The sequence below is a fragment of the Cynara cardunculus genome (genome assembly GCF_001531365.2).
Source record: "Cynara cardunculus var. scolymus isolate 2C chromosome LG 6, CcrdV1, whole genome shotgun sequence".
In the NCBI taxonomy this organism is placed as follows: domain Eukaryota; kingdom Viridiplantae; phylum Streptophyta; class Magnoliopsida; order Asterales; family Asteraceae; genus Cynara; species Cynara cardunculus.
The window spans coordinates 2,950,795-2,977,258 of record NC_037533.1 but is presented as its reverse complement, the minus strand read 5'-3'; the positions used below and the strand labels follow the sequence as shown (position 1 = coordinate 2,977,258).

At 33.0% G+C, this 26,464-nt stretch overlaps 1 protein-coding gene across 1 annotated transcript; it reads right to left on the bottom strand.

The window, feature by feature from the left end:
* Positions 1 to 728: 728 nt before the first annotated feature.
* LOC112514760 (laccase-15-like) lies at positions 729 to 26,450 on the bottom strand. Its single transcript, XM_025121360.1, has 6 exons — positions 26,445 to 26,450; positions 3,912 to 4,063; positions 2,179 to 2,426; positions 1,966 to 2,094; positions 943 to 1,890; positions 729 to 865 (listed from the first exon to the last, which is right to left on the bottom strand). Exons 1-6 carry the CDS (start codon positions 26,448 to 26,450, stop codon positions 729 to 731), a joined length of 1,620 nt encoding a protein of 539 aa, XP_024977128.1.
* Positions 26,451 to 26,464: the final 14 nt, after the last annotated feature.

Genomic DNA, 26,464 nt, shown 5'->3' with positions numbered 1-26,464 from the left:
ATATATATATATATATATATATATATATATATGTGTGTGTGTGTGTGTGTGTGTGTGTGTGTGTGATAAAGATAAATAAGATTTCTTTATAAATAAGATTTCTTTCCTCGCTAAATTATTAACATTTCTTGTACTCAATTATAGCGATTCACTTTTTAGCGACATGTTTCCGCCACAAGTTATAGCGACGACATGTTGTTATATATTTTTTCTAATGATAAATGGACTTTTAGCGACGACAAAAGTCGTTGCTACAAGCCTTGTTTCTTGCCATGGGCCCTGCTTTTACGTTCGCCCAGGGCCTAAAAAATGTCAGGAACGGGTCTGGTAAGAGTCGTCGTCTTCACTTACTGGATAAGACTCTTAGTCCTTGTCTCACTCTTTCCAGGTAAGATTCTTGGTCTTTACCATATTCATCCGATGAGGTAACGTGACTTGATAAACTCTTAACAGAGGTAAATCACGAAGATAATTTGAAATCTAAAGAGAAGTCTTCATTATTTTCACTTAAAATTTTATTTTGTAGGGAACTTTTACAAGTATGCTACGATACCCCGTATATCAAACACTTTAAACGAACCCCGTAAATCGTACACAGAAATCTGTATCTAAGATGTGAAACTTTTGGGGAGTCTTTTAGCAACCCTCAAAGTATGTTAATCGGAAAAAGCATTTACATACCAAATAAACGTAATTTGGATACATAAATGCTTGTCTTAATCGATTAGTTAAAGCACACATGGCGGCATGTGATTGGGTGGTGGTAGGATGCGTTCTTCGATCCTTTTTCCGTCCTTCACGATGAACACTGTATCCATCCCCCATGTCAAGTGACGTTCCAAATGACAGTGTAGAAACCATACTCCTGTTCCAAGATCATTTCATGAGTAATTTGAAATCATTCGGTTATAAACACAAGCATCGTGAAATATGTAACCTTACCGGGGTTATGAGCCTTGAACGCAATCGCAGCCCATCCGTTTACCGGAACGAGAACGGTGTTTCGGAATGGAGGATCAACGAGGTTATAGTTTAACGGGTCGTTGTCTTTGTCGAAGTTACCAAATCCCCATCCGAGGATATAGAAATTGAATCCGTGCAAATGCATAGGATGATCAAGTCCCACGACCAAGTTGGTCCCTTGAAAAACGACTCGTACGATTGAGTTATATTCGATCACCCTTACCTCCGTTCCCCACTCGGGTGTCAGTAGGATCGCCGGTAAATCGGTGGAGGTAAAGTTGTAGATGAACGGAGGGACGCTAGGAAAGCGTGTGCCAAACACGCCGTTGATGTGATAGTAGTATGCTTCAAGTATGTCAATTGTGGACGGAAATACGAAACTAATGTTGTTCATACTAGCCGCAAATCGTGTACCGTTCGGCCCGCTACAGGAATTATTACGACACGGGAATGTGTTTACGGAAACGGTGGAAAGGATTTGCGTATCGTAAGAAGTTAACGGGAATAAGGGGGGGTTCAAGCTCCTGAGGCCACCAAGAAATTCGAAAGCAGCGATGGTATCGTTGTAAAAAGGTAGGGACGGAAATATAGTCATTGAAATGTCATCGTCATCATCATTGTCGTAACGAACAACTCCGGTAGTGGTGGTGTTATCGAGAGGAATACTGGTGGTGGGAGAATACGGTCTGGCTGCCATGTAGTAGTGGCTTCTTGGTAGAACTTGGTTCGCTTCTAACAAGCAATCAAGTGTTTGGCCAGGGGAGATGACTACGTATTCGTTCGTAAATGGCTTGGTGTAGCTGCCATCAGCTCCGACAACGGTTAACGAATGATTAGCGATCGCGAAAAACAAGATTTCGTTCATCGCTGCATTTACCATACGCAAAAGATATCTCTTGCCATATTTCACATTTAAGTTGAACATCCCTGAAATAGATAACAAGCGTCGTCAACGAACTACGAACCTTTTTTTATCCACGTATGTGAAACCACCAAACTAACCTTGACTCGAGCACGGGTAAAGATCACCAGGCTGACCATTGATCGTATACGCATCAGAGTTTCTAGGTGCCCCACCTGATTCGACAAATTCCCTCAATACTTCCATTACATCTTCCTTCCACCATTCGCCTAAACACACCGAAAAACGCATTTAACGTAGAGATATATCGGGAAATATATAGAAATTGTTCGTGTTAAACTATATATACGTACCGAAAATTATGGGCACTTCTTGATCAGGCCTGGGGAAGGGATACGACGATGGGCCATGCTTGGGATACACTACAATAGCGCCATGGACCGTTGCTCTAGACCAATCGCTATGAGCGTGCCACCAAAGCGTCCCGAACTCCATCGAAAATATGATCTTGTAGTTAAACGTATCGCCGGGTTGAATTGGGCATTGTGTGATATATTCAGGACCATCGGACCATGGATTCCTGGGTTGCTTTACTCCGTGCCTATGATTTTGAACTCGTACATTTATATGGCTTTCCACAAACGGAGGTCTTTACCTTTGGGTGTTAAGTTATATAGCCTTAACCGATAAATATGGTAAGGATCAAGAATCTTACCCGGTAAGACGAAGGCAATGACCTAGAGTCTTACCCGGTAAGTGTAGGAGACGGCTCTTACCCGATTAATGCTTACCGGGTAAATTTTTTCATACAATGCCATTTTTAATTGACTAAAATCTTACCCAGTAAAATAAATAATAATGTTAAATTTAACTAGTAAGTGTTTGGGTAAACGGTCCGTTAAATGTGTCTTACTCCACAAATAATGTTTTTAAGTAGGATTTGTTGATACGTTTGGATTAGAATGGTTTGGTTTCGATATATTTTTATAAAAATTAAGGAATATTATTTGATCGCTTTTTTTGGGTTGGGTTTCGGTGAGAAAACAAGTTATGGTGAGAAGTCTAAGAATGGATTTGTACAATTGAAACAATCTTAATTGAATGTCAACTCTAAGTTACGGTGAGAAGCGTAAGAAGAGATCTCCGCCTTGAATCAATCCTAATTGAATGTCAACACTAATGAGGTGTTTTAAAGCGCACTTTATGGATGAACATGAGATTAAAAATGATCAAGGGTTCATATATTTTCTTATGTTTCTTATCAACTTCCCTTCTCACACGATATTTTTTCCTATTTATACATATATATGATATAAATGGTTCTTTCTTTTATAGTTTTACAACTTTATATGAATTTAAATTGTTCTACAGTATTACTCAAAACATAAATACATACAAGTATATAAATATACATACATACATATATATAGAGAAAGTTTACTTTGCAAACCATGTTATTTGTGCAAACCGTATAAACCTCATTCAACCAATCATAATTTTTTATTTTGTAATTATAAGAGGTTGATTAATCCTATTGTGGTGATCAGTGTTAATCATGGATATTATCATCTTTATTATTTTAATTTTAGAGAAATACATGAAACAGTTTCATTAAAATTTCATTAAATATTATATGAAACAATTTCATAACCATATACGAATTAACTTCATCAAAAAAAGTATTATATGAAGCAATTTCACAAGATTAAACAATTCCATGAAAAAATTTCATAAGATTAAACAATGAAATCGACGGATGAGGGTGGTTTGCACAGTTTGTAAAAATTGGATGGTCTGCATTTGATCGCTCCTCCATATATGTATGTATGTATATGTATGTATATATATATATATATATATATATATATATATATGTCACTTATGACACATCTTGAAAAACGTCATAACCTCACCTTAACTTGTAAAACTTGAATCTTAACCTTGCCACTCTACAACGTCAAGCCACGTCTCACAACGTTTAAAATAAAGCTTAAAATATAATTTGAGAACTGTTTTTAAAGATGATGTTCATGAATTTCTCATACTTCGTTTTTCTTAGTAAAATAACACAAAAGAACGGTCATACCAGTGGATGGTGATATTTTCTCTTGCACGGTTATAGACCTTCACATAAACCGTATCTCCTTCATAAGCATATAGTGTTGGTCCCGGAAATTGCCCGTTTACCGTCAAAATATTCTTCGTTTCACAAAGTCGAGTATATGATGCTTCTGTCACCTACACGTTCAAAGAAACTCGTCTTTAAATTGTTGTACCAATGATTTTCCCATCTTTTTGAAGGCTCTGTTACACTAAAATTTTGATTACACCATAAAATAACAAAACTGCATACATGTTAAGCACATAAAAGAGATACATAAACCTAAATAGTCAACAATTATTTGAACTTAATTTAAACCTGTTGTAAAATGGTCTAAACACGTAAAATTGGGCGTCAATATTGAAGGGGCCCGATTCGAAATCTTATTTTTAACGTGTCAAAGGATGACCATGTATCGTGCGTTATGCACAACATTTCGCACAACGAAACCAATTGTTTCTGAGGCATCAAAACACAAAAGCAATATGTTAACTTGCATCCTTTTTGGAAGAAAAAAAGTACTTACGACAAACTTATGATGTCGACGCAATGATTCACAATTGATGATTTTTTGGAACAACAGAAAGAATAAAAACATCATTACGCTGCTTAATGACATTTTGAAAGACAAAGAGGATTACACCATTTCTCTCGTCGAAGTCATGTGAATTTATATGCTATTTGCGTCAGTTCGAGGAGATAAAAAAAGTGATGTGTATGTGACGATATTGTCGTGGTTCTTTTAAACTTCTTTACTTTTTACAATTGACTTATTAGACCAATAAAAAATAGAAATGGCATGGAAAGCGACTTTTATTAGTCAATGAGAATTGCTTCTGAACGTCAATAATCACCTTAAAAGGTCACGTACATATATATGTACATACACACAGATACACACGGAATTAGACATTTTGAGTATGAGTAAAACAGTCAACAATATCTTAATAAATAAATACGTACACACATGAGGTTCATAGGAAGATCTAAGAGCATGTGCACCCGCTCTATCATGCTAACACCCTGACAAATATTTAGTGGTTTTAAGGTTCATTCGTTTTCATTTGATGAGTGATTTTCTTAATTAACACAAAGTGATTGCAATTTACTAGCAATGTTGTTACATGTGAAATTACGTGGTGTAAGTTTTAGGGGCTGTTTGGTAGTTGCTGAATGATTTGGTGCAAAATGATTAAGTGGTAGTTGCTGAATGATTAAGAAGCTATCATGATATAATGCAAAATGAAATATAATTGTTTGGTAATTGTTTTCGATGAAATTAAAGCGCTGAATAGTTAAGGGAGACCCATGATACAAAATCATTCAGAGGGTTTTAGAACCATTAAGAGACAGACTTTTTTTTGCCAAACAAGATTCACCTCTTAATGATTCAGAGACTGTCTCTTAATGAAACTATTAAGATGTAAACACACAACCCCTAAATATTTTTAACTTTACGTTGATAACTTTTTAAACTTACACCAATAGAAAACTTTAAAATATTTAGAGAGATAAACAATATTTTAATAGATGAATAGAATATTTTAATTAATACTATAGTTAATGTTGGATTCTCTAAAATGGAAAATATGTTAGAGATATATGTAACTAGTTTTGAAGATTTTGGCTTTTAATTATCCATTTTAAAAAAAAAAGTTAGAAAACCTGTTGGAAATGCTCTTAATGCCCTACTTGAGACTTTCTATGTATTCAAAGTTGGGCCTTGTCTGTATGAGTAGCAATCAGCAAGAACTTAATAAATAAATGCATATACATACAAGGTTGAACCTCATTATAACAAAATAGTGTTAAACCCAGTTTCAGTCTGATAACAATGAATTAAACAATAAGAACACCGATTTAGAGATCAAATCATTATGTATATTGATAAATTCTCTCAATACACATTTCTCTCTCTATAATCTCTCTCTCTCTTTCTCTCTCTTTTTCTCTCGAATCTTACAATACGAATTCTTTTTAACAACTAACAAAAACTATTTATATGATTGACTAATTACAAAGTCAAACTACAATTAAGCACAATGTTGACTTTAAACTTTGACCTCTTTAGTCTTTAAGCTCGGTGATCTCGTATACAATAATATTTGACCTAACAATCTCCCCCTTTGTATTCGAGATCACATTCTTCAAAACAAATCCCTTTGTTTTCACTTCAAAAGATCTTTGACATAAATAATATCCCCAATGAAGTCAATCAGACTTTGTCACTGTTTAAAAGACGAATTTGAAAAATAACAATCTCCCCCTTTTAACAAATATATTTTTCAAATCAAAATCTTTACTTTGAAACAATCTTCAAAATCTTTAGATGCTTTAGAACAGTTTTCAATCTTCACCAGTCAACTAATCTTTAGTAAATCATTTTCAGACAACAAAATAAGCTTTAGACATTTAGGCTTTAAGCTTTAACACTACATGTACTAAGCTCATTATCATTTTATAATGAAAGAATCCAATTTTGTCAACAACTTTCTTCAAACAACTTTAATTCAATCTTCCTTTCACAGATAAGTCAACAATGAATCTCAACAATTCAACACCAATCTCTTCATCATATCTATAATATTTAAATCCAATGACTTTTCAACCATTGATTCAAAAGATTTAGATACAATTCATCTCATCAACAAACTAATTCAACAATTTAACAGTTAAGCTTCACTTTTGAACATCAGCACTAGTCACAAACATCTTTGAACATAATTTCTTTCCTGTAACATCTGTATAATCTTTTCATGTCTATGCATCATGTCTTCCTCTTCTCTTCTTGTCATTGATATGTCTTTGATATTATTTCTCCCCCTCATGATGATTAGGAGAATCCTGAACATCACGAATAATAAAAAACTTCAACAAATCAACTTTAGATATTCTCAAACACTGTCAGACAAATTTGATTTCTCCCATTTAAAAAGATATCTCTATTAAAACAATTTTCTCCCCCTAAAAAATTGGGTATTCGTCTAACATAGAAGCACATTTAGCAACTATTTATCATAACAATTAAAAAATTGTGCGGCCTATGTTAAAAGTTGGCATTGATTTGTCTCTGATAGGTCTTCCAGTTATCGTTGAAGTAAAGTTATAGAACTAACTTCTCAAGCTGTTATGAAAATATCACAAAGATATGTAATGTGAATCACTAAGATTCATGAATGTGAATGTGTAAAAGAAAATATTATCATTAAAGCAATGTGCATGATTGAAGTGTGAAGGTGGAGCAAACTTCTTTCTTTTTTAATATCCAAGTTTTCCAAGTGAAAACTAGATAGATTATATGTTGCTTCCCCATAAAAAATTGAAACATTTCTGTGTTAAAAAAGAAATGAGTAGTTGGTGGGGTTAAATCAAGAGGTGACATGGGCTCACTGTGTTTCAATGATGGCCATGAAAGATTTATGAACCAACAATAATGTGGTTGCCTAGCTTGAAGTGGTTAGGGCAAAGTTTTCTGTTCTTTTAATTCTGTTCTTTCACCCTCTATTTTTAATAAAAATCCCCACTTCTAACCAAACTCTCATTTACATTTTTCTGCTCAGCATAATGAGACTTCTCAACCATATGAATTATCTCCCCCACTCTTTTATTTAAGACCCCTCACCTCTCAATCACTCAAGGGTTACTTCTTGGGTAAAACTATAGGTTCTGGTAGCTTATTGAAGCACACTTAATCTCACACATTGATTTTATGAAATACATACTAAAAATTCAAGGATATTATACTTCAAAAAAAATTCAGAAATCAATATTTGAAGTATGAGTCTCAACCTGATATGTTTAGAAATCAAACAAATGTAGCACAAGTTCTAAATTGGAGTGTTTAAAAGCTAATACGTAGAGCAGTCCTGAACTGAGGTGTTCAAAACTGAACAATAAAGGTATTTGTTTAGGATTGTCAAAGAACAAATTCAAATGCTAAACAGAATGACTTAGTAAGCACGGTGTTTACAAACAAATGTTCATTAATTATAATGGTTAATTGTGAAGAACAGTCATAATTAATATTTCATATAGGAATTAAATCATTGAAATGAAATGACGTATTTTGAAACCAAAATAGTATTCCAAACGAGTGTATTTCCACCAAAAATTTTAATGAATATATGAGACATGGAAATAACAAATTCAAGAAAATTTAGCAGATGGAAATTCAATGATTGGTTTGAGATCAAAAAAGAAACAAACACAAGTAAGTTTCTGAGATTGAATTACCATGGTTCTTTGAAAATCTTACAGAATATATGGTACTCCCCCTCAAAAGTAGTATAACCTTTTGATTGACCAGTCATGTGGTATGAATATTCTAAATAAGAACACACATGCCATTCCTACAAAACATCAGAAAGATTTTGGTACCCAAGCTTTATTGGGTCCTCGGAGGTTAGTCTTAGCTTTGAAGCTAGAAATCAGGGAATTAGGTATATTGTAAGTACCACACCATTTATTCACATACCTTTGATTTACAAAATCATTTGTTCCACATATTGCACAACACAACTTCTCTTTTCTCAAACTGATTAGCTTATTGTTAGATTTGACAAAATAAGACAAATCAGTCCTAGAAACAAATGACTCTGTATCAACTACTAAAAAATTGATGTGACTTGTTTCCACCACAGTCATCTATAGTTGATTTCTTCCTCTATACTATCATCACCTTTTTAGAATGATTATCTGAACCAACAAGAGAATCATTGTGAAACATATTAGAATTATGAGTCTGATATCTTGAAAAGTTGTATGATTTGGAATATCTGTTAGAATAACTGTGTGATTTAACACCTGAAGAATAGTTATGCTTACAGACATTGCTTGAAGAGAAAAGATCAATTTTATGAATTGAACTTGAAGCAATTTTATAAGAAAATACACAATCAAAATCAGTTGAATCAATGTAAGGAGAAAGAACAGTAGTAACGGGACTAAGCTATTCAAAGATGTCAACTTTTTCTTAATTCTCTTTAAGTATTTGGTGTTTAGACATCATCTCTTCAAGCTCTTTAACTTTGTCATATAAAACATTCCTTTCTTCAAACTGAAAAATCAGATCTCATATTCTGCTCAGCTCCAGAGATCTATTTCTAACACAATTTCTTTGAAAGTTTACGAATTTCTTCTTCAAAAACATTCCTTTGATTTTCAAAATCTTTTTCAAAACTCTTCCTTTTCAGATAACTCTTTGAAAACACTAGCACCCTTTTTCATAAAAACTTTCTTTTCATTCTCAAAACCTTTCTTATCTTTTCCTAAAAGTTTTTTGAAGATTAGAAATTTTCACTGTAAGCTCCAAACTTTTCTTCTCAAACGAACTTTTTTCCATTATAACAACCTTCTCAAAATCAACAACTTGTTTCGAAAGCTTGACAATTGTTATCTCACAAGATTTAATTTTACTTTCAAAACATTTTCTGTCAGAATCAAACTTTTATTTCTCATCAGTGAAAATCCTTTTCTCTTTCTCAAATTCTTTCTCACTATCAGAAATTCGTTTTCTTTAGACTCAAAATGTTTTTCTCTAAAACACTCTTCTCATCAAACAAAGATTTTTCTAAATCAATTGTTTTCTTTTCAGAACTTTTCTCAAAATAAAAAATCTTTTATTTCAGATCAAGATTCTCTTTTTTCAGAACATTCTTTTCTTTCTCCAAATCTTTTACTTACTTATCTGAAACAACAAAATCTTCTTGAAGATAAGTTTTCTCCAATAACAACTTCTGAATAACCTTCATGTTGTTGGTCTGTCTCGATTCATAACTTGCAATCTTCTCATTCAGGTTAGAAATCTGTTTTTGTAAATCATAAATTGAAGAAAACATCGTTACCTAATTAAAATGTTTGTTAATCAAAATGATATCAGAAGATTTGAAAAACTCGTAGAGAACTGACGCGATATAGTCGACTATCGCAGATAACTGATGCTATATAGTCAACTATATCACACAACTATGCGATAGATCTTCAAATCTTCATAACTTGCAATATACTTTAATCTTGATCAAATTGAATCTGAAATCACAAAAACTTAACAAATCATGATTAGACCTTGATTATGGATGTCGAAATATGTGCAAAAACACCTTTAATGAAAACAATTAACATCAAACTTGGGTCAAATAACAAGAATTGATCAGTTTGCTCAAGAACAAGGACTCAAGTTCGGTGCCTGATTGGTTTGAGTTTGGTTTCAAAGATCAAAAGTATCTGGAGGTCCCAGGTTCAAATCCAAGTAGGAATAAAAATCCACTTGTGGCCACGGAGGTTCAAATGCGGTGACTCCGGGCTATCTGCGAAGCAAGTGGTTGCCTTTGGATTAGTCGGCTAGCAAACGGGTTGGATATACAGGTTAATCAAAAAAAAAGTTCGAACAGTCCAAAAATTCAAAAAATCTTCAAATTGATCGATTAATCTTCAAAATTGTTGCTAAAATTCACAAGATTAATCTATGAAGATAGTCTAACAAGTCTGTAACAACAAGTTAATCAAAGACATAAAAAATCATCAAATTCAGATCAAGAACAATCAACTTTTTCAAGAAACCAAAAACTTCAAAAATTTCCTTCAAATTAAATTGAATTTGCCCAGTTTCAAACAGATAACAATGCATTAAACAATAAGAACAACAATCTAGAGATCAAAAATCATCATGTATATTGATAAACTCTCTTAATACATGTTTCTCTCTCTAGAATATTACAATATGAGTTGTTTTTAACAACTAACAAGAACTATTTATATGATTTGACTAATTACAAAGTCAAACTACAATTGAGCACAATGATGACTTTTATTGACTTTAAGCTTTGACCTCTTTAGTCTTTTAGCTCGGTTATCACGAATATAATAATATCTGACCTAACAAATAGATTTTACATAAAACGCTTAAAATGTGTGATAATAAAATAATTTATATGACATAAGTTTATAGAACAAAAAAACATTCTACTTAAATGTGTTACAATAGGTTTATAAGACGTTTTTAGTCGTTTTTTCAAGTTTTTTTATTACACTTTTAAAATAAAGTATCGTATTAGCTATTTTATATGACACTATCTGAAAAACTATTCTATAAAAAGATGAGTTTATAAAACATTTCTAAGAAATGTCTTATAAAATAGCTAATAGAACATTTTATTTTAAAAACATCGTAAGTTAAAATGCCCAAAAATTTCTTATAAACATATTATAACGCTTTTAGATATGACGTTTTATAGTTTGACTCTATAAATTTAAGTTCTATGAAAATATTCTTTAGACATCTAGTAAAACCAATTTTGTTATAATGAATTGTTTTTTGATTAACCTGGATATCCAACCCGCAATGCGAGCCGAGAAATCCCAGGGCGACCACATGCTTTGCAGATAGTCCGGAGTCACCGCATTTGAACCTCCGTGGTCACAAGGGGATTTTTATTCCTTCTTGGATTTGAACCTGAGACCTCCTGCTACTTTTGACCTTTGGAGCCAAACTCAAACCAATCAGTAACAATAACGCAGGGTTGGACCTAGGGACAGACCCATAAATTTTTTCAAATGGTGGCACCGTTTGACTATAAGAAAAAATTATAGGGAAAAAATTTCAAACGGTGACACCATTTGACAATAATAAACAAATATATGAATTTTTATAAATGATGACACCATTTGACTAAGAAAATGAGATTAACAGGATTCAAACTTAGGTCTGGGGTGGAATAAAAGTTTTGCAAACCAACTCTACCAAATAAAACTTGTTCTCATATAGTTTCAATATATATATATATATATATATATATATAGGGGCTGGTTCATATACTAACCAAGATTATCGTGTTAACTTAACTTTGTTAACCGATCTTGGTCGTTGATTTGAACATCCAACGGTTGTCATTTATTGAGACTAAAAATTTAATTATTTAATTACCATATYAATAAAAAATTAGGTTCACAATGGTTCAGAGGGTAGAATTGTAAAAAGTGAATGATCTTAACGTATCCTATTTTGTCAGCCTATTCTGTAACTTCCAATCAATAAAAAAACCGTCAATCTCATCGATCAATATCTTAAATCAGTAGCTAAAAATTAGGTTCATAATCTTCATCAAAACAAWRGAGGATTTGGAAGGATTACCAGGCGACRACATCCAGATAAGATTGAAACATGTGTGTGAACCTAATGAACAATGTGTGAACCTAATGAACATTGAAAAATTAGGTTCATAATCTTCATCAAAACAATGTGTGAACCTAATGAACAATTGAAACATGTGTGTGAACCAAATGGACATATTGTGTGAACCAATTGAACACATATGTGCACGAGTGAACACATATGTGCACGAGTGAACACATATGTCGACGTTTGAGTGAACATGTGCGTGAACGGTTTGATCATTTTCTTCACATTCGGAAGTCGAATTCCGAATGTATTCGTAGACGCTTTTGGCTTTTTCATTCTCATTGTCGTCGATCTGTTTTACTCTATGATTATCCATATTACTCGGACTACAATGGAATCTTTACAAAAGAAACTTTTTTAAAATTTACAATATCAAAACCATTGTAGGAATAATGAAATGTAAAAATCAGTAAGATGAACAAATGTGAAACTTCATGTCATTATTACATGAAGATCAATTAGTGATATTTTAAGATTTGTAACTCCCAATTAAAATATTGGGGAGTTACATAAAAATGACAAATTACCTAAATACCCTTACACTTAATATGTGAGTTACATTTGAACCTAACTAAAAGATGGAACATGATTGGTTGATGTTGGTTAGCATAGTTAACACAAAAAAATGGGTTAGTATTTGAGCCAGCCTCTATATATATATATATACTGTGGCACACAACACATCAATACGCTTGCACCTTTCACGAATCTAAATTTTTTTATCCTTCAACGAAGGAATAATAAGGTGACACGTGCCACCATATACAGTGATCTAGGTCTGTCCCTAATTGGACCTTTTAACTATGAATAATAATCAACAAGATCTTAATAAAAATAAAGTATATTTTTTCTTAAAAATAATAATCTATAGTACAACTTTTGTGCATTTTAAATATGTTTTTCAATATTATTTTTTTGAGAGAATTATAAAATAAAAACACGATATCATTCAAAATGTCGTCGTTTTATAAGTTTTGGTTGTAGCCATCACATTACGGTGATAATAAGTTACAATCTTTTTTAAGTAAAATGAAATATGTAATAAACATGATAACTTACATTTAATTTTGTTGGAAAGATGTATATTTTTATGGGTAAATCATATTTTCCTCTTGACCTTTAACTTCAACTTTGTACATGTTTAGACCCTCCTTTGGCTAAGTTTATCGTTTTGATCTCAAAAAGTAAGTTGGCGTTTGGCTCATAGAATTAGATATGTCAAAATTGGTATCTCGTCAAACAAGTTGGAATCTAAAGGAATTAGAATGAAATATAATCAGATTCAACCACACGTTTAGTTGACAAGAATTGGAATTGAATTCGCCAAAGAATTTGAAATATGTTATTTTGCTTTAATCCTAAACACTAATTTTATGCATAACCACAAGGGTGGTGCCTGATTGGTTTGAGCTTGACTCCAAAAGTCAAAAGTACCAGGATGTCTCGGGTTCAAATCCAAGGAGGAATAAAAATCCCCTTATGGCCATGGAGATTCAAATGCGGTGACTCTGGGCTATCTGCAAAGCAAGTGATCGTCCTGAGATTAGTCGGTTCGCATAACGGATTGGATATCCAGGTTAATCAAAAAAAATAAATATATATATGCATGTTCAAGAGCGTTAAATAGGGTGTTAATGATTCGATCATTTAACGTATTACTTAAATTCAAACTCATTTATCTTGAGCTCGAGCTTGATATAAAATTCTCGAACTTGAGACGAATCAAATCTATCACACAAATATTTGATTTGACCTTTGTGATAGCTCGATTAAATTTTTTCGAGTCAGGATAGTTTTTTGACATATCCATAAATCATACAAATCAAAGCATAAAAACTATAAATTGTTATTTCTAGCACTAGACATCAAACTCGAGCTAATAAACGAGTTATTGGTCTCCAGTTTGAGCCGATAACCGAGTTTATAAAATTTGAAACTTAGGTCAGAATGTGTAAATCAATGGAGCCCAAACATTGAAAAATTATTTGAGCTCGAACTCAAACACCCTTTTGAAATAATTACTTTAATTCGAAATTGATATTATTTTCTTGAGCAACGCCCAAACAACCTGATAGTTGACTCAACTTGTTAACACGCCTAAGTAAATGAACAGATTGCTGAACAATTCGCATGTTTCAAACACTTTATTCGCATATTTTTCAACCAGTTTTAACTTAATAATCTCTATCTAAACAACACCAACTGAAAATGTGGTATTCTTAGAGTATTAACGTCCTAATTTAAGCTACATGTGACCCAATAGTCTCCAAAAGGGATAGACACTGTCCAATATCTGTTGTTTTGGAAATAGACAACGGTTTTCTACGCATGCAATACTGAGGTTCGAAGAAATGTTCTTAGTGCAAGTAATCGTCTAAATGTTCTCATTTTGTACTTCTAATAACTCGTTGTTTGAACAAAAAAGGATACCAAGTTTTGCAAGAAATCACGTATTAGAATTTAGTTGTTGGTAAGTAAGAAAATGAAAGCGAATTCACTGACTCACGAGATCACTTTTAAGAATTGTCAGTGCACCCTTGTTTTGCTCCTCCTCAATCTGTATTCTTTATAAATCAGTTATCTAAGGGGTTGTTGGGTTGATTTTCTATATCATATATAGATAAAGTTGTCTGTGTAGATTAATGATCTGTCTGTATAGACTTAAGAAAGTTTTTGTTTAAGAGGGGTTTTCCATAGATAAAAAGAACATGTTTTTTATTGGAAGGTGTTGATTTTTTTTTTTGGCTTTTTGCTTAGAACTCCCACGAGAAGCTTATTGGTAAGTCACTTTCGATATCATTAAGTCACTACCAAACAATCATGTATGACTTACCGAATAAGCTATGCGTCCCATTAAGTTCATTAAGTTGTTGTTAACAAACATGTCTTTAGGTTTAGCTGACTGGTAAAAACTTCAAGGAACCTAAAAGTGTAGTTTTCCGTATACAAATAACTTGTAAAGAAAACACTAAATGCTATAAATAGCATTTGGAAGCATCATCCTATATAAAACCATTATAACATTCATAGTAAGAATTTATTGTGATATTAGGAAAATTATATAATGGAGATCTTGAGAAGCAAAATTTTATACGGTAAAGAAAACTCTGTCTTTTTAAAATCCACACGTTACAAATACACAAATTTTAATACGAGTTGTTTGATGCAAGTCTTATTGTATATATATGTATTTATTTTCAAATTTAAACTTAGGGGCTGTTTACCAAACGCTTACCGGGAAAAGCTTACGGGGTCACACTACCTTAGCGGATAAATATGGTAAGGACCAATAATCTTACCCGGTAAGAGCGAGACAAGAACCAATAGTCTTACCCGGTAAGTGAGAGCGACGACTCTTACCATAGTAAGCGCTTACCGGGTAAATTGTTGCATAGATACCGTTTTGGTGGATTAAAATCTTACCCGGTAAGTCAGAGATAGTGCTAAATTTTACTGGTACAGGTAAGTATTTGGTAAACGACCCCTTAGTCTTAAGCAAGATTTTGACCCTAAAGTTTGTATTACCTCTTCATAGAAATTTTTTATATTTCAAATTAAATTGAAGGGTAGAATGGTTTTTTTTTTTTTTATTAACCTGATATCCAACCCGTTATGCAAGCTGATTAATCCTATAGCAACCACCTGCTTAGGTAGCCCGAAGTCATCATATTTGAACCTTTATGTCCACAAGGGGATTTTTGTTCTTTCTTGAATTTGAACCTGAAACCTTTAGGCACTTTTGACATTTGAAGTCAAGCTCAAACCAATTAAGCACCACCTTTATGGTTAGGTACAATGGTTTATGGTCATTGTACTCAAGATTTGGAGTAAATGATACCAAATTGAGTCATGTGGCATTCTTTTGACATTTTCTGGTATACATCTTACACTTTTTATAAATTTGGACCCTTTTTCTATATATTATTCTTTATTTAATTTAATATCTCTGTTGTATTATCGAATTTTTTTCGGTCCCACCTGAAAAGACAATGGTATCTTCACTTGCATTCGAAATGGTATATTCACATGTTGTAGAACTTACCTTTATTTTCTACATTATTTGTTCCATAATTAGATTATAGCGTAAATTATAATCTTGAAAGACACACTAATAATAACAAAACCCTAATTTAAGCAAATATTGTATCAAAAGTTTCGAAGATAACAATTCTTGCTGTCTATTGGTTACCTGTATTAGAAACAACTTGTTCGGCTTGTGTTGAATTATTGGCTTACTAACGCCATTAATTTTAAAAATGACATTTCGAAAACAACTATTTTAAATTTTTCAGTTTAATGAATATGATTTTCTTTTTATCAGACGTGAATGTCACCATAACAAAATCGGATTTATAGAAAGTCAGCATGTTTAAGTATGATAATAGATCGTTTTATAGGTCTTAAGTTTATAGGGACCAAAGAATAAAACGTTTAATCTGGAAATGTTGTAATAGGTTTATAGGACGCTTTTGGACGTCTTAACAAGTTTTATAGAATATTGTGACGTCAACATGTTTACCGTTTGCTCCTATAAACTCGAGTTTTATAAAGCAGTCTATTGGAACATTTAGACATTTTTTTTACGTTCTATAGACCTAATTTTATTGTAATATGTGTTGTTTAATTTTTTTAATATTAATAAATACTACTAGCTAATTAAATCATGCTTAAGATTTTTTAAAAAGTATATAAATAGTCGTTATATTAATTCATATTTATCAATGGTACAATTTTTTTTAATTTAACTTTTTAACATCATAAGAGATAAACAAACTTTTATTGTATCGTCGCTGATAATAAATGTTGATGTTAAATATTTCTCATAATCAAATAATATTTTATTATATATATGAAATAATTTAATAGTATTAGAAGGATATTCGTGTAATGCAGCGAGATATATCTCGATTTTAATGTTTCATTTTATTTTTTTGGTCTCTATCAATATTATAATACGAATTTATATGATTTTGATAAAGCAATACTGTTTATCTTAATAAAATATAAATTTAAAGATATCATAAAAATTAGAAAAATATAAAAGTTCTCATTTTTGTGTAATTTCTTTAATTCAATTTTTTATTACAATTTAATTTAGGTTTAATGACGAAGTAATTTATTTTTGTTTTGATAATATAATTTTTTAAAGATAATAACTAAGTATTATGTTAGAACTAAATAATTATCCTAATTATATCTTAATTTTTTTTAATTTAAAATAAGAATTTTATCTTTCATTTGATTATATTTATTTACAGTTAGTTACATGAATTCAAACATAGAGCTTAATAAATTGTAGTTACGTATAATTTACTTGTAATATTGAATTTTAAGTAATATGCATCAATAAACAGTACTTCATATATAAAAGATAATTTTTAATAGTTTTTATCAAATACTTTATAATATAGTATAGATAACTAATATTGTAATTTTTAAAAATGAAAAATCTCTTAGAAATATTGTGATATTTTATCTGTAAATTTTAAATTTTAATTCTCATTTTTAAGAAATTTTAAAAAGTTTGTTGAACTACTTCTTACTGCTAATTGGGTTTATATATTGAATTGCTAATTTATGAAATTCAAGTAAACAGAAATTTTCAAAATTACTTGTTATAAATTTGAAATGACCCCTGTACTTTTAGGATTGTCACTCATACACATGATCCTAAAACACATCATATTATAATTTGTTGTTAGGGTAACAACTAACATTACAATAACATTAAGTTTATACGGTGTCTAACTAATGTCTAAACGTCTTAATAGAATATTTTACATGAATTAAATTTATATGATAAAAAAAAGGTCATTTCTAAAAGTGTTACAATAGGTTTACGTTTTTAGACGTCTTAACAAGTTTTCATCATGTTTTGAAATAAAGTGTCGTGTCATTTATTTTATATAGCAATATTTGAAAAAGTGCAAGCACAAGTAGTGGCGGACACAGTGGTTAAAAGGGGGGGGGGGGGAAGTCAAAAAGTCAAAAAAAGATTACCTAGGTTAAAATTTGGGATTTTACATTAGTTACCTTGCACTTCCCCCTATTAGATTTTTCCAGGAGCCCCCAACTAGTTGCCGGCGATTTAAGATTCACCGGTGCGCACTCCGCCTCCGACACTCTTCTCCGGCAGACCGCAGAGAGCTAGAGACCATGTATGCTTCATTTCTACTTCTGCTTACTGCTTGTCTTCATTTCTGCTTACTGTTTACTTCATTTTTGCTTACTGCTTCATTTCTGCTTCTGCTTGTCTTAGGGGCCGTTTGCCAAACACTTACCCGGTAAGTGCTTACCGGTAAAATTTAACACAATTATTTACTTATCGTGTAAGATTTTAGTCCACCAAAATGACATTATATACAACAATTTACCCGGCAAACGCTTACCGTGGTAAGAGACGTCGCCCTCACTTACCGGGTAAGACTCTTGGTATTTGTCTCGCTCTTACCGGGTAAGATTCTTGGTTCTTACCATATTCATCTGGTGAGGTAATGTGACTTGTTAAGCGCTTACCGGGGTAAGCATTTAGTAAACGACCCCTTACTGCTTCATCACAGATGCTTACTGTTACTGCTTCATTATTGCTTCTGCTTACTGCATCTACTTCTGCTTACAGCTTACTACTTTTGCTTTCATTTTTTTTAGCTTTTGGTTTGGTTTACAAATAATAGAGCATCAAAAACAGAAGTGCTTACTGCTTCTGCAGCTCTACTGCTTACTGCTTACAACTTGGTTTATTCCATTTCTGCTTCTGTTTACTTCATTTATGCAAGTATGCTTCATTAGAGAAAATTGAGGCTTTTTAAGTTTTTGGTAAAGTTAAAGTGTAAACAGTAGGTAGACATTGGGGCTTTTTAAGCTTTTAGTAAACTCTTAAATATTAATATGAGTAGGTAGAGTGGACAAATACTAATATTTAATAGGTAGAGTAGACAAATAGTAGGTAGACATTTCTGTAGGTATCCTTTGTTTCTATTTAATTTGTATATATATATATATATACATATATATACATATATACATATATATACATATATATATATACATATATATATATATACATATATATATATATACATATATATATACATATATATATATGATGTATTTGTCCCCTTGTTTTTGCTAGAAGATGGAAAGATTTCTAAAAAGAAAGGCATCAACGTCCAATAATAGTGGATAACCTTTAAACAACTTGCGCAATGATCTTCCCTCAATGCCTAGGGAAGTTGATTTGAATAACCATTGGATCCAGCTGAAAGAAAAAGAATTTTACAATACCACCCTAATCAAATAGATGAAATTAGACGAAACTATTTGATTAAAGGACCGTGTCAACCACGTGGTCACGACTTTCCAAGAAAAATAATTGGGAACAAGGCAAGACGTTTTAACCCGGCTTGGTTTGATCAATACGGTAATTGGTTGGAGTATAGTTTAAAAGTAGATAAAGCTTTTTGCTTATGTTGCAACTTATTTAGAGATCAATGTGGTGTACAAGGTGGGAGTGATACTTTTTTAACCGAAGGCTGTAGTAGTTGGAATAAAACCGAGAAATCAAATACTCATGTGGGCCATAGTAATAGTTTCCACAATAGAGGTGTTAAGAAATGTGAGGACCTAATGAGACATGGTCAATCAATTGTCGCCGCCTTACATAAACAAAATGATATTCAGAAGAATGAATATTGTATCCGGTTGAATGCTTCTGTTGATGCTGCTAGATTTTTGTTGAATGATGCATTACCTTTTCGTGGTCATGATGAGTCAGAATCGTCTCTTCATAGGGGAAATTTCTTAGAATTAATAAAATTAATCCGGGATCAAAATGAGGCTGTTGGTAAGGTTATATTAGAAAATGCTCATGGGAATAATCTAATGGTGGCGCCAAATATTCAAAAAGATATCATTCACTGCTTTGCACAAGAGGTACTCAAACATATTTTCCAAGAACAAACATATTTTCCAAGAGATTGGTGATTATGTGTTTTCCTTATTAGTTGACGAGTCGAGTGACATATCTAAAAAGGAACAAATGGCTGGGGTTTTGCGATATGTTACATATTGGATTGTTAAGGAAAGATTTATTGGTCTTGTACATGTAAAGGACACAAAAGCTTTATCTCTTAAATCAGCGATTGAATTCTTATTTGTTGAACATGATTTGAGTTTGAAAAAGGTTAGAGGCCAAGGTTATGATGGAGCAAGCAATATGTGTGGCCAATTCAATGGTTTAAAAGCTTTAATCATGAGAGAAAATAGCTCAGCATATTATGTCCATTGTTTAGTTCACCAACTTCAGTTAGTTGTTGTGGCGGTTGCACATAAACACATCAAAATTGGAAAAATTCTTTGACATGATAGCATCTGTGATGAATGTGGTTTGTGCTTCTTGTAAGCGAACATATATGGTTTGAGAGAGTCAAAAGGAGAAAGTACAAGAAGCCATTAGTAGCGGTGAAACTGAAACAGGTAGTGGGTTAAATCAAGAGCTTTCTCTTGGAAGACCTGGAGATACACAACGGGGTTCACACTAGAAAACACTTACGCGTTTGGTTGATTTATTTCCATATGTTATTGAGGTGCTTCAGTATGTTGAAGATGTGTGCAAGAATCCTTACAGCCAACGTCAAAAAAATGGTCTTCAAATATATTTCCAATCATTTGATAGTGTGTTTTATTTGCACTTGATGTTGCATATTTTGGGGGTCACAGAATCATTGTCACAGGCTCTTCAGAAAAAAGATCAAGACATCTTGAATGTTGTTTCATTGGTGAAGTCAACCAAGCGACAATTGCAACAATTTAGAGTTGATGGATTTTGTCGGCTTCTTGAGAAGATCTCTTCTTTTTGCGAAAAACACAACATCGGAACAGTTAACATGGAGGAAGTTTGTAACATCTCGCTTGAGCAAACCCTAATTTACGAATCTTATAAAATCTCTAATAAAATATAATTTATTGATTATTAGGACCAAATATATATATATATATATATATATATAGTCTTGTCTCGTATTCTTTTGGCTACATAATTTGGATTGTAAGTAAAAATCCGTTATATCCGATTTGGAATTGTGTTTTGGGTGGTTTTATCACTAAAATAGAACGGATATTTCGATGTTTTTCTAGAAATTAATATCCCATATTTTGAGGTTAATTAATGTTATGCCCAGATTTGTGTGTTTCAAGGTGTTAGTCTCTGGACCATTGAATGGTCTCTGAACCATTGCCTCTGGTCCTTCATGCCTCTGGTCCCTCATGCCTCTGGTCCCTCATGCCTCTGGTCCTTCATGGTCTCTGGTCCTTCATCGCCTCTGGACCAATGCATCGCCTCTAAACCAATGCTTCGCCTCTGGTCTTTTTCCAAACTTAGTTGTTTCAGCAACATTTTCAGATTTTCCATCCTTGGCCCTGATGGTTTTGRCAAAACTTTCAGAATAATTAGGATCAATTTTTGGTCCTAATAATCAATAAATTATATTTTATTTGAGATTTTATAAGATTCGTAAATTGGGGTTTGCTCAAGCGAGATGTTACAAAGTTTATGTCAATCCAAAAAATCGAAGACACAAGACAAATATCACATATCGACATTATTACAAGTACGAATGTTTTAACACAGTTATGGATATGCAAATTCAAGAGTTTGGTGACAGATTTGATGAGGTAAGTTCCGAATTGCTCACTTGTATGGCCGCTTTGGATCCTCATTACTCATTTTGTAACTTTGACCCATCAAAATTACTAAGGTTGACAGAGTTTTATTCTGATGATTTTAGCAATGACAAAAGAACTACCCTTGAGCACCAACTTCAACTATATATTGACATTGTCCAACATGATGAATTATTTGCTAATTTGAAAGGTATATCCGAGCCCGGTAGAGTGATGATTGAAACAAGGAAACATCTTGTGTGTCCTTTGATTTATCGATTATTGAAGCTTGCATTGGTTTTGCCTGTTGCAACCGCAACAGTTGAGAGATGCTTTTCGGTAATGAAGCTTGAGAAGCCATCTTTGCGCAATCGAATTTGTGACGTTTTTTTGAATGCGTGTGTCATTTGTGTCGTAGAAAAAGAAGTACTTGCTAAGGTTACAAATCAAGATGTAATGACTTGTTTTCAAATGATGAAAACTCGTAGAAATCAACTTCTTATTAATTATAATGATTGATGTGTTGGTACATTGTTAGTTTAAGTGACTCTAGTGTATAAAATTCCTGGATCCGCCACTGAGCACAAGTGGCATATAAAAGATGGGTTTATAGGATATTTCTCAAAATTGTTGGATAATATAGCTAGTACGACACTTTATTTTAAAAACATTTTAAAAACTTGTTAAAATACCCAAAAGCGTCCTATAAACCTATTGTAAGACTTTTAAATAAGACACTTTATAGTTTGGTCGAATAAACTTAAGTGCTATAAAGTATCATAGGACGCTCATACATTTTAGACATCTTACAATTTCATTATAATGTAAGTAGAAGGTAAAACTTGAATAAAAAAAAGTTGTATAATCTTGTTTTAATTATCAGGTAGACGGGTAACAAATAAAAAATAATGCCTAAAGTACCAGGATTAATCCGTTATTTCTTTCATCTCCCCCCCCCCCCAATATGCCAATATACCACTTATTACTTATTGACTTCAAAGGTTCCTCTTATGCTTCGAATTGCCAGGTACATCTGTTAGACCCCCGAATTCTTATTTGTAAAAATATTGTAAAATGTTCAAGTGCTGAAGACTAGAGACTCAATGAAGATAAACCAGAGATGCCTAACTTGATAATTAACTACTGATGAAGAGTCCCTCTGGTCTATAAAAATAGCCTTTCTAGAACCCCTTCTGGTCTTCAGCTATTGATGGAATGCTCAAGTCATTAGCTCTTGTCCAGTCAACTCTTGCCTAACAAACTGACATATGGAGGCTCTTGATTGGACATGCCACATAGAGATAATTATTCAACTTTACACATGGCAAATTATGATTTATTAGTGCTTTGACTTTGTTCTCTCAAAGGTTATATATAGCTGTTCAACTGCATTCTGTTAGAAATCCTTCACGCAATCTTTGATTACTTACTGTGTGTAATTCCATTTCAATGTGCAATTGTAATCAAAGCTTTTCTCTCAAATATCAATGAAGATGATGATGGTTACCAACTGTTCTTGATCATTCAAAGTTGTTTATGAATTCTTCATAACCCAAGGAATAGATCGTCTTCCTCAACACTAATTTTCTTACATCTATCCATAGATTGAGAGAATTGAGATCTAACAACATCAAATCTCGAGATGCAAACATGTTTTGTACTAAAAATCAACAAACGACCATGCAAGATTCACGATTTAAAGGACATACAAGTCAAAATCACAAAACTACAATTCATGATGCATATTGTGTTAGTGTATATGCACAAAAATCAATCATTGTAGTAATATTTATTAATCAAATGTATTGCCTAAGCTCAGAGCAAGGCAATAAGATGTAGAATAGCTGAAGATGGAGAGAATTGTTTGGCTGGAATATGAGAATCACATGGACTTAATGACAGAGAATATATTTCTGAGATATTTTCCATATATTTTGTAGAGAAATGTTTGGGAAAATATGGTAATTATCCCTTGTATTTACCTTCCTATTTTATAGGTTGTAAGCTCTGTATATATTCAAGATATATGAATGAGAGAGGAAAGGGATTTTCACCAAACTTTATGGTATCAGAGCTCTTCTAAATTCCTCTCCTTCGTTTCTCTTCCTCTCTGAAATCCTATATCCTACAACCTTTCTCTAAATTTCGGCAACCGCCCATGGTAGGAGACGCATAAAAGACTAACAAAACTCCCACCCAAACCACCTAGAGCACTTTTCATTCTACGTTTATTGTCATATCAAAATTTCCTCTCGCTTCTTCTCGACCAAGAGGACAATCAATATGGACCATGGCTCTCGTAATGAATTTGGTCACTACAAGCCCCACAACGACTCCGCCACCTGCTAACTAGCAATTGTAAAATAGCAGACAAAGGGGTGACAAAGGTCATGGTCGACAACAATGGAGAGGGGGCCAAGGTCGTGGACGCAACCGATATTCTCAAGGATATTCAAGGCAACTTACACCTCCTTGGGCAAACCCCACACCATCTTGGTCGTCCCTTGGTCAGTGGGTAGTACCTCTGTGTCCTTACCCTACGAAACCAACCTCTACATTACATTTTACTCACCCATAATCGGGCATCCTAGGTCCCAGTCCAACAACTCATTCAACGGCTCATTAGCAACAAATGCTTCTCGTCCCCACCTCTCCATCTTCATATGGGCCTCTTATGACGCCTACAGAATTAGGCAATGCTTTCTGCATGATGGGTCTTCGGCAACCTGATAGTAGTTGGTACATGGATACGGGTGCAACTTCTCACCTCACTTTCTGATATACTTCCTAAGCTATTTAATTTGAGCACACCTAACTTTACTCTTGTCGATTATGGTAATCACATTCCAATCCATGGTTATGGAAACACCACTACACCACCACCAGACCCACTTTTCAATCTAAAACACATAATGCATGCACCACACATTGTCAAAAATCTAATCTACGTCTGCAAATTCACTCACGATAATCATGTGTCTATTGAGTTTGATCCTTTTGGTTTTCTATGAAGGATCTCAATATGGGAAAAATTATTACGAGATGCAATAATGTAGGGGACCTCTATCTGTTTTCTTCATCCAATGCTCTCATGACACTCCACCTCTCACCCTTGATGCTATTTTTCAACTGTTGGTCCCAGCCAGATCTACAAGAGTTATAGGTAATCAGTTTGTAGAAGGGGTGATGAATACAAACACGAAAACTTTCACTTTTAAAAATTATATATTGAAAAAGATCAATACAAATTTTACAAATTGTTTGTAGAAGAGATAAGATAAAGAACCTATCTAAACAATCTAAGGTTCACATAAATACAAATAGCAAAGAGAAAAGATTTGCTACAAGAAATAAAAATAAGAATGTAAGTGATCTTCACTTGTTCTAAGTGGTTCTTTCTCTTAGGATGAGAGAGTAGAGAGAAGTAACTTCTTGGTAAGTTTTTAGTAGAAGAGATGATAGCTGAGATGAGAGCACTCAGCTACTTATACTCATTGCATATAATGCAATTCAGAAGGTACAAAGCACATGCCAAGCTTTTGGAGGAAAGCTTATCCTTTGCTACGGTAAATAGTCCTTTTGGTTGTATATGAGCAGTTCTCTTTTCATAAAGTAGGTAAGCACTATAGAGTCAACAGAGTGGCTTCGTAATGTACTATAATCTATAAAATGTATGGGCTTGTCCTTTATGTGAGGGAGGACAAGACAAAAGCAATCGTGTTTGGCAAGCTTCATTTGATCGCTGAATGTTGGATGACGCTGGAGGGTCTCTTCAGCATTTGCTGAAACTTTGCAGACTTCATACATAATTCAACGAGCTTGTAATAACTGAATATCGCTTTAGATCACGAACGCTCTGGTCTCTAATCTTTAGTTTCTGTCTTTGACATTGCTGAAGGATATGTGGTGTGAGTTTTGTCTTCTTGAAGTATAACAGTCTCTGAAGGAGTTACAATACATGTTCAGCAATCACTGAACAGACGTAGTGAAGATTGCTAAAACTGAATAACAGAAATACTATACTTTGTAAAGTAAAAGGGATCATCATCAAATCAATGAGAGAGAGGATCAACAATCTCCCCCTATTTGATGATGACAAAGCAACATAAAGAAAATTGCTAAAGGTACAAGTAAAATACAAGTCCCTTTTAACTATTTTTGGGATCTTTTTCAGTGATACAGTTTTCTTATAAAGTTTATTTAAGTTGTAAAGGATTACAAGTTCAAGAGAAACAAATACAAGTATGATAACGGAAACTGAAAGCGTATTCACTGACTGAAAGTTGTCAGCTTATGGAAGAGTAAACTGTAACTCATAGATATTTTTCCCTATTACTCTTTTCAGGGATCTTTTTCAGTGACGCTGAAGAATATTTATATTATTTATTGCAAAAAGTACAAGTGTTACATCAGTAATTGCTACACCTATTAATATAGATTATACACTGAAAGAGATGAAAGAAAAACAAGATTACAAGATATAAAGTTTAACTATTCTAAGTCGCTGAAGTTGATGTACCCTGGTACTTCTTCTTCAAGCTTCTTTCGATGTAGATACTCCTTTCTGATCCTGCGGTCTATCGCCTTATCAGGTAGGTCATTGTCCAACCAAGATCTGAGATATTCAAGGTGGTCTATTGTACAGAGGCGGAACTCAGATACTCGTTGGAAGTTGTACTCACCGTCATGGTCGATAAATATT